This window comes from Engraulis encrasicolus, chromosome 11 (assembly GCF_034702125.1).
Source record: "Engraulis encrasicolus isolate BLACKSEA-1 chromosome 11, IST_EnEncr_1.0, whole genome shotgun sequence".
In the NCBI taxonomy this organism is placed as follows: domain Eukaryota; kingdom Metazoa; phylum Chordata; class Actinopteri; order Clupeiformes; family Engraulidae; genus Engraulis; species Engraulis encrasicolus.
This window is the reverse complement of record NC_085867.1, coordinates 47,759,236-47,769,235: the sequence shown is the minus strand read 5'-3', so window position 1 is coordinate 47,769,235 and position 10,000 is coordinate 47,759,236. Positions and strand designations below refer to the sequence as shown.

General features: G+C 42.8%; 1 protein-coding gene across 1 annotated transcript in view; it reads left to right on the top strand.

Annotated features, from left to right (window-relative positions):
* The window catches only part of kdm2bb (lysine (K)-specific demethylase 2Bb), an 81,005-nt gene that overhangs the window by 18,438 nt on the left and 52,567 nt on the right, over positions 1-10,000 (top strand). Inside the window, exon 10 of the mRNA XM_063210794.1 lies at positions 9,499-9,625. Within this exon, the coding sequence (XP_063066864.1) occupies positions 9,499-9,625 (127 nt within the window). The remainder of the gene's footprint in view (positions 1-9,498; positions 9,626-10,000) is intronic.

Below are 10,000 nucleotides of genomic sequence, written 5' to 3'. Positions count from 1 at the left end.
CATTTTGTAAAAATCAAAACCATATTTTTGTACATGTTTTTGTTAATTTTTTACAGTTGTATTGCTTATTTTTGACTATTTATGTAAGTTTTACTGTTTATTGGGTCAGAGGTGGGCCCTGGATATTTGTGGAAATTTCAAGTGGGCCCCAAGATGGAAAGGGTTGAGAACCCCTGATCTACAGTATTTGAGAGCAGTGCTGCCTTCCATGCCTGAGTTTTATGTCAAAGGAGTAAGGTATCCTCCGCCGCGCTCCGGTACTTTATAATCTGGAGCGTCACGGAACAGGACTAGGTTCACTAAGGGAGGAAAGTCAGTCACCAGAGCATCTTCACGTGTGGAAAGTAATCCGTTTTGAAAAGGAGAAGCTGAAGCACACTGCAGCTTAGTTTGTAAGACTTTATGTGCAAACACCCGAATAATATAATAATAATCACAAGTCTTCAGAACTAATCTGCAGTGTGCTCCAGCCTCTCCTTTTCAGTGATGTTTGTTCCACTGTGATGCACCTGCAAGCTGAGGGATGCTGCGCAGAGTCCCAATTCTACTGTAATCTTCTGCTTTGTTAAGAGCATGCCAAAACTGACGTATTCCTCAGATTCGAGCCTTGACTTTGCTCCGGCGGCCGTCTTCCTTTTACGTTAAATAGTGTCCAACACTGAAATGACATTCTCTCACCAATCAATAAGGAAAATTGACGCTTTTGTGAGGAAAATTAAAAGATGGTGGTAGAGAAAAGCCTTTGGCGGTCATTGTTGGGGTCAGTTGTCTGTAGTGGTCAGTTCGTGTGTGAAGGCTTTTAGGCAACGGGTAAGACTAATAGGCTGTGTTTTATTATTTCTGAGCAAGGAAAGAGACCACAGAGGCAGATCTTTAGCACACAGAGAGCGAGATGGTAGGCGGGAGGAGACCATTTAAATCAGGGGTGTCAAACTCATTTTGGTCCGGGGGCCGCATACAACCCATGTGGACCTCAAGCGTGCCGCAGTAGTAACATCATCGCAAAAAAAAACTTAAAGCAGATGATTAGTTTTCAGTACTATGGCGTTATCTTTTCAGCATGTTTTAAAAGTGTGTTGAATACGTAAAGCAATGCAATACTGATAATCCTTTGCAAAATGTCATTGATTTCATTCATTCATTGCTAACAGTCAATGAATAAAATAGGGGACAGTTCTTTTTGGCGGGGGGTCTGTGGGTCTTCCCCCCAAAATTTTTGTATTTCATAGATGTAATTTCCTGCATTTTAACGCATTTTAACATCCCGTTTCCTGTTTCAGCTCAATATGAACCAATACAAATACAATTATATTTATTATTTAATTATAACCAATACAATAGGAATAAGAAGTATTAAAATGTGTTCTCTATATATGAGGTCTATATATGAGCTTCATCAAATGCCTGTCACAGTACAAATTCACCATTTATAATAGAAGTGTGATGTGCACTTTCCTACATATATAAGAGAGAGAGCGGACCATTGGGTTAATGTCATGCAGGTCTCGGTTTTGCCCCCAGTGGCGTAATTTCTTCTGAAAAAGCAAAAAAACATCTGGGCCGGATTGAACCCTCTGGCGGGCCGGATGCGGCCCACGGGCTGTATGTTTGTCACCCCTGATTTAAATGCAAATGGCCCTCCAGAAGCTGTAAAAGGTCTAATGATGGAAATCGCTGTGCAACATTTGCCAGATTCAATATAATGGGGATATCATTTCAAACAACCCTAGGAAAAGAACCGAAAATACTCTATTATTGGGTGATATTCATTCCTCTGAAGTTGAGCTTAATCTGGTGGGTGTTGGGTGCAGTAACTACATGACAATACGGATATGAGCAAGGTGAGTGGTACAGAACATAATTCCAGGGAATTACATAAAAAGGCACAAAAACGGATGATTCTGCTTTTATTCAACTAAAGTGAATTAGGAAGTATGTTGCATTTTTTTGCAGCGTTTTTCCTCACCCCTGATGCCACCAGGGGCCGCATCTGACCGCCCATTTTCTGTGTGACTATCTATGACTTATGCTAGACCCAGCCTCTATTGACCTTACTCATCTAAGAATCCTGGTCCTAACCTACGCTGACCTTATGACTCGACAATCTCTTTCTATCTCTTCTTCCTCTGCCTTCCTGCTATCTCTGCCTCTCCTCTCTTCCTCTCCTTTTAAATCCATCTCTAACAATTATGTCTTTTTTCTCATTTGTTAAGCACTTTGAGTTGCATCCCTTGTATGATACAGTTCTATACAAATACAATTATTATTATTATTATTATTATTATTATTATTATTTTGTTTGCTAGGCTGCAGCTGGCAATGTCATGAGTAGGCTGTTGCTAGGGCGTTTGTGGTGGCTAATATCAGAAGTAGAAGTGTAAATAATCAGTTATTTTGGTTTTGCAATGAATTTGGACTCACTGTATGTATACTGTAAGGTGCTGTTAAAAAAAAATTGTGGAAACGCAATAGGGGGATAAAAATAAAAACTCCATTGTAACAGATGCATTTTACCCCCATACATGAGATATTTTTAAAACCTGCTTTTCATATGTGGGTTTTTCTTCGAGTTTCAGTAAACGCACACCGTTTGAGGTGCGTACGGCAGACAATTGGACTCAACTTGAAAAAGAATGGTCGTCACACACTCAGAACTTCATGCAGCCTGTGATGGAGTGACCATCACTAGGGTTGTGGGTGTGTTCTGACTAACATGCCAACGAGCCTGGCTCTTAGGTGTAGCGGTCAGAGCCCCAGTTTACTACCCCAGGTCTGGGTTCGAGTTAAAAAAAGTGAGGTGGTGCATTTTTCATTTACTGTATGCGATGTGTAATAATAATGACATGGCCAAAGCTTGTGCACGTGCACCAATCATTACTAGTGAGTAGGGCTGCATGATTATAGAAAAAAATCATAATCAAGATTATTTGGTCAAAATCGTAATTACGATTATTAATCAAGATTATTGAATTTTGCAGATTTTTTTGAAAATTATAACATGATGAAATATAACCAAGAATGAATTGTATACCGGATGAGCAAAATAAAATGAATTGTAATAATTATGTAAAGGCAATAGCATGAAACTTAGGTGGACAGATTTCTGGCCAGAAACACCAGTCTGTCAATATGTTCTGGCTTCAAGGACACTCTCAAAGGTAGGTCACTATTGCCACGATTAAATCACGATTCAAATTTCGACTTCAATTTCACTAATTTATCACGATTTTCGATTATTTTCGATTAATTGTGCAGCCCTACTAGTGAGTCACACCACAGACAGACATGGTACAGGAAACTGTAGACTGGAGATGAAAGAGGGTATTTTCACGTGAAATCAGACACTTTGGGACCCAACCGACACGGATTTCAATCATACTTGCTGTGCCTGTTTAGTAGCAAGGTAGCACCCCAGAACTGCATTTGTGTGAATCTGACACCAATATTAAGGGAGAAACAGACTAGCGAAGGTTTCAGTGCTTGACACTAACTTTTTTGGTCACCGGCCATTATGGCTAGTGGTTTCCCTGACTCACTAGCCATTCGGCTTCCTCACTAGCCATTATTTTCTTAACCATCATGACAGTCATAATGTAGCCTGATATGATTGATATGATGTTAGACCCTATATAATATAATATAATATAATATAATATAATATAATATGATATAATATAATATAATATAATATGTAGTAATATTTTACTCGGATGAACAGACAGGAAATTACAGAACTGATCTGATGTCTGGTGTTATTTGCTTTATATATTGATCAGAAATGACAAGCACAATGAACATGCTGTGTTGTGCAAGGGCACACACGCATAAGTGCAAGGTCTGGAACTTTGTGAAGAAGGCCATTTGTTTCTTTGAGGTGGAAGGAATTTTCATTCGCTTGTTCATTAATGTGCAAATACATGTATCCCACACAGGTCTGATGCACGTTCGCCTGCCATGAAACATCACATCTTCTGGGATATTAATCATAAAAGTAACATATTATTTAGCCTTTATATCTTATTTAGCCTATCTCATGACAACCTGCACCATTACGTTTTGCATCAACTCCTGACAATTTTGGCGACAAAGCCACAAGGGGGAACACATATTTCATATTTTTTAACGATATGCAAAGTCTACATGCGCCTTTTAAATGTGCGTTATGCGTGGATTCTGGACAGGACTGCCTCGCACGTGAACTGTCAGCGTGAAAAGCAAAGCACCGCCCGACTTGTCACTGCTGGCCCATTGATTGTCAGAATTTGACCTGTTGAATATTTCCTGCTTTTGGCGTAAATTCTGGGAATTATCCAGATTTGTGAAGCTCAAATTTGACAGTTATGATGTCGTTACCTGCCGACTTTCTGTCGTCGTCCTGTTTTCTTACACTGTTGTCAAAGCAAGACAGACATTGCGATGCTGACAGAATGCTTGTGCAATGTTCGATAACGTGCGTTGTAACCAAGGTTGTGTCAGTACCCACACTCCCACAGCTTAAGAACTGCGCACAACTACGCAAAACATTACTGGATTATAAAAGGCAGGTCGCAAGGCAGGTCGCAAAATATGCACATAGCGTCGCTTGCCAGTTGAGAGCAAACTTCGCCACATATTTAAACCGGAGCAAGCGGCGCACGTCTTGGCGTGTCCGACTTTCTCCACGGAGGCGGGGCATCTGCAGTGTTTGACAAGTGCCCTAGGTTCGCAAGACTGGATTCCCTTTTGATAGCGAACACATTCAGAGAAATCTATCACCGTTTTTTTTTTCAATCACTCCCCAATAATATGCTACCAGCCAAATGGCTAGTGAGGATCAACTTGTTACACGCCAGATGCGATTTTCACCCGCATTTGGCGCCTTGGCGCCCCTTAGTTTCAAGCCCTGGAAGGTTTACATGTGAGGGTAGGACACTATGCATTCAGCCTTGATTATATCAGTCAGTGTAATAGGCAAAACAGGCACAGCAAGTATGATTAAAATCCGTGTCGGTCGGGTCCCAAAGTGTCTGATTTCACGTGAAATGACCCAAGCGTGAGGTGTATAAAAGAGGAGGTGAGTCAGAGTCAATGCCAGCATACCTGAGCTCTGAGGTCAGCGCAGTAGGCAGGCAGTAGCATGGCAGTACAGTAGCACTTCTCAAAGAAGAGGAGGTGAGTCTAGGCAGTAGCATGGCAGTACAGTAGCACTTCTCAAAGAAGTGCTAGAGTGCACTAAAGCGTGCACTAGCTCACGCTGAAGATGGAGAACTGTTTGCATTTGTCTCGGGGGTGTGTGTCTGTGTGTGTGTGTCTGTGTGTGTGTGTCTGTGTGTGTGTCTGTGTGTGTGTGTCGTGCACGCACATCTGTGAGTGTGTGTGCGCGTGCATGTTTGCGTGTGTGTGTCTGTGTGTCTGTGTATATGTGTGCATTTGAGACAGAGAGAATATAAACTGTGACAAGGCCAATATAAGCTGTGGAAAAAGAGAGAGAGAAAGGGAGAGAGAGAAAAGGGAGAGAGAGAAAGGGAGAGAGAGAGAGCGAGAGAGAGAGAGAGAGAGATAACCCTGGGAAAACATCTTCATCATTTTGTCACTTGGGATTTGGAAACGCTGCCAGCTGTGCCGAACGATGGGATTTGGACACAGCGGGCCCCTCAGGGGCAGAGGAGAGGAGAGGCACAAGGAGCAGACCCAGTCACACTGCTGTGGACGCTCTCACAAAGTACAAATGAAGAGCTCAGATGCAAAACCCCCCAAGTGCCTTTTCAGAAATTAATCTTAATTCATTTTTATTTAATACAAAGCTATCAAAATTGCACATTTTTTAATTTTATTTATGTAATACAACTATTTATATGTATTATCAAGTACATGAATGTAAACCAAACCAACAACCGGGTTCTTTAAAAATATAGAAGTGTAGGTCTTCAGAAATGGAGTTAGGGGGTTTTGCATCTGAACTCTTCAAATAGAAATTGTGCTGGATGCAATAATGCTGTTCGATACCCCTCTCTAGAGCAGTGATGGGTCCATGGTACGGTCATTATGCACTAGTGTTGCACCCTAGATGCTACATGCTCGGGATAATAATAATATCTGAAACTGTAACGTTTTTGTTTCTATTCCCACTGTTCGAAAAAGACTAAGTAAACTAAAGTAACTAGACCTAACTAAATGAGCACAGTTACTGCACACAGTTACTGTGAAAGTACACACGAGGAATATTCCGTTTCGGTTTGTGAACGTCTCATGTGACCTGTATTCATTCCGAAGGCCTTGCTCTGGGAATATTCCAGTTGTAGAATGTAGAATGTAGAACTCTCTCAGAATGTTGCAGACCTTGTTTTAAACTGAATACTGACAATATTGCCTTGTAAACTGGAATGCTCAGTGCTTGTAACTGTTCTCAATGTGTCTAAAGCCAGGCTCAAACTACACGACTAGCGATTATGTGTCCGATTTTGACGTCGGGGTGCACCGCACACTAGAAGAGAATCGCAACTGTCAATCTTATCGCTGCTCGCAGCCACCGAGACAATGCCCGACGTTCTATTTCCAGTCGCAAATAGAGCTCTTCAGTAACGCGGAAGCATGTAGTAGACTGTAGTCTTTCATGTTAGCATTTAAGGACATTCTGGTTCGTATCGGCTTCCGGCCTCCCATTGGGAATGAATAGGGGCCAGTTTCAAATAAGCTCCGAGTGCAAGCACGCGCTTAGCGAACCCCCGCAAGCTGTCGAGGGTGTTAAAAATAGGCTGTAGGTATGACATGGTTGATCATTTTGTGTCAAACTTCGACATAAATACGATGTTGCGTCCATATGCTAAACCCGGAAACTTTTGGCGACTACAGAAGCGGCGCCTGTATCTAATGTCATGTACGTGCGGAGGGTTGTACCCATGGCAACCAAAGGAAAGTATGTGTATAGTGATGTAGTGATGTAGCGTACCACGGATGACGTAACAGGTAAGAGACAACTGCATGTAGTTCGGAAGTTTTAATGATCAGAAAGGGGTTAGCAATATTGAATTAAAATCGTCATGATTTAACATGTGAATACACCAACATGATGATACGATCCGTTCCACTAATGAGAAAGGGATGCGGGGACACGCTAATGTTCGTTGTTGGCGTGCAACTTATATTTTTGCCAAACCTGAATCTCTATGGCGTGTTGCAATGTAAAAAAATCGCCATAGAACCCGAACGCCAACTGCCGCATACAAGTTGACGTCAACGCTGAAGAGCTCTATATCAAACAGTGTTTGATTTCTACGACTTGCGATCGGTGACTCTTTGAGCTGCTAAAGTTCTATCTTAGAATGTCGCACACGACGAGGAAATCTTCCCCGACAATCGCTTGCGATGGTCCTGTGGGGTAACGTTCCAGCGATTGTCGTAAGGGGGGTTTTCAGCCGAGGATCGGGCCCATAGTCGCGTAGTTTGAGCCAGGCTTTACTGTGTTCTTCAACTGACTTGCCGTAGGATTGTAGACATGGCTAGCTAAGTGATTCTAAAGTGCATGCACTTTTATAGAAACGGTCCCATGATAATACTGTGAACTACCTCAGATATCCTGAAATGTAGCCATGCAAGTCTGGTGTAAGCACTGCAAACTAAGACTGCCTCTGCGTCCTCTGTGGGAATGGCCCAATATTGTTGCTGCTTCCTCTAACATAATGTCCCCAGCAGGGGTGTGACGGCAAGGGGGGGCAGAGGGGACAGTTGTCCCGGCCCAAGGAGAGAGGGGGCCCAACATTGGGTCCTCATTACATTGTGTCTATTGGGCTGGGTGGGGGACTTTCAGATGACTTTGTCCTGGGCCCAGCCAAAGCTGTCAGCGACCCTGTCCCCAGAACAGAAGTAACCCAGTAATACTGCTTTGTTTGCTGTTCCTGTCTGCGGCAGAACTCCAGAAGAAATGACCCTATCGCATTGCTCGCTTCGTACTCTCTCTCAATGTCAAAGCCCTAAAATATCACTCGCTGCACGCACTGCAGTGGAGATGGCTTTAGAAGGCGGCTGCATCTTTTTCTCTGTGTGCAAAGTACAAGTAGAGGAAGTCCTAGACTACAGTATCTGTATGTACTAGGCACCTTGCTGTCTCACTAGCTGTGGGACAGTAAAGCCTGGCTCAAACTACACGAATATCGGCCCGATTCTCGGCTTAAATCCCCCCTTACGACAATCGCTGGAACTTTACCCCCCAGGACCATCGCAAGCGATTGTCGGGAAAGATTTCCTTGTCGTGACCGATGTTCTTAGATAGAACTTTGGCAGCTCAATGACTTGCCGATCGCAAATCGTAGCAATCAAACAGTGTTTGATATTGGCGACTGGAAATAGAAAGTCGGGCATTGTCTCGGTGGTTGCGAGCAGGAATAAGATTGACAGTTGCGATTCTCTTCTAGTGTGCGGTGCACCCCGACGCCAAAATCGGACACACAATCGCTAGTCGTGTAGTTTGAGCCTGGCTTAAGGCTATTGACCATGCCATAAGAGACTATTGACAGTGCCATAAGCCATTTCATTTTGTTGCATTATATTATCAGTACATCATTATAGAATTTACATGTATGTAGGACTATAATGTTGTTAGACATTCTCTCTGTGTCCCCAAGACACAGCAGAAATAGCTCTAGTAAAAAAGAAATGAAAGAATTCAAAGAAAGCCCAACTGGGAAACTCCAACTCCCATTGTCATTGTGACACAGCACTCCACAGCACACAATTACATTTATGCATTTGGTAAGGAGGCAGCCCCCAATGGCGCCCCAAGGGAGCAGTGCGGCCGGACGGTACCATGTTCAGGGTACCTCAATCATGGAGGAGGGTGGGGGAGAGCACTGGTTAATTACTCCCCCCACCAACCTGGTGGGTTGGGAGTCGAACCAGCAACCTTTGGGCTGCAAGTCTGACACCCTACCGCTTACCCATGACTGCCCTAGTAAAGATACAGCTGCAGTTGCACTATGCTCCTAGTCCTAGTCACTTTGTGGTCCTTTGTGGTCCTCCCCCAAGGACTTAATTGATGTTTACAACATTTATTTGATATTCATGACTATAGCTGTAACCTCGCTTGGACTCGAACCATGACCTTAAGGCAGTGATTCTCAAAATGTGGTCCGGGGACCACTGGTGGTCCGCAACAGAGCTTAGGTGGTCCGCAGGGGGATTTCTACTTTTCCAAGACAAGCTAGCAGTAGGCTATATTTGTAATATTATTACAGATCTAAACATAGCTGAAGTCATATTTTCACCACAATAAGACAGGCTTGTAATGTGAATAAAAAGTAAGTGATCTGCATCGAAATTAGCAGTGTCAAATTAGCACCCGTCAACTGTCAATTCAGTTGACAGGTGGTCCCTGAACATTTTTGGGGGAACAAAGTGGTCCTCAGTCTGAAAAAGTTTGAGAAACACTGCATTTAAGGGGTAACAAACTGGGTAACAATCTGATCACTACACCACGCCTTGATCTGACATCTTGCATCTTTTTTTCTTATTGACTGCATCCAGGTTCGTTCCAAGTTCCGCTACCCGTTCTTTTACGAGATGTGCTGGTACGTGCTAGAGCGCTACGTCCACTGCCTCACCCAACGCACCCACTTGACTCCGCACCTCTGTCAAGATACAACACAGACAGGTGAGTTATCTCTAGAGATGTCCGATATTGGCTTTTTTGCCGATATCCGATATGCCGATATTGTCCAACTCTCAGTTTTCGATTCCGATATCGGCCGATACTGATGCCGATATATGTGGGTTATTTTTCCTCATAGCAAATTTTAGGTAACATTACAAATCTGCTGTTGTGGAACAAAATATGCTTAATTTTATTGTAATGCCCCACTAGATGCATTCTCAAATGCAAAAAAGCTTTCCAAATATGAACATCGTCTGTGCAAAATAGAAAAATAATTAAGGAGAAAAGTGTACAGTAATTCAAGCATTATTATATCGGTTTTGATAGGTCAAAAATCCGATACCGATATTACATTTTATGCCATTATCGGGCCGA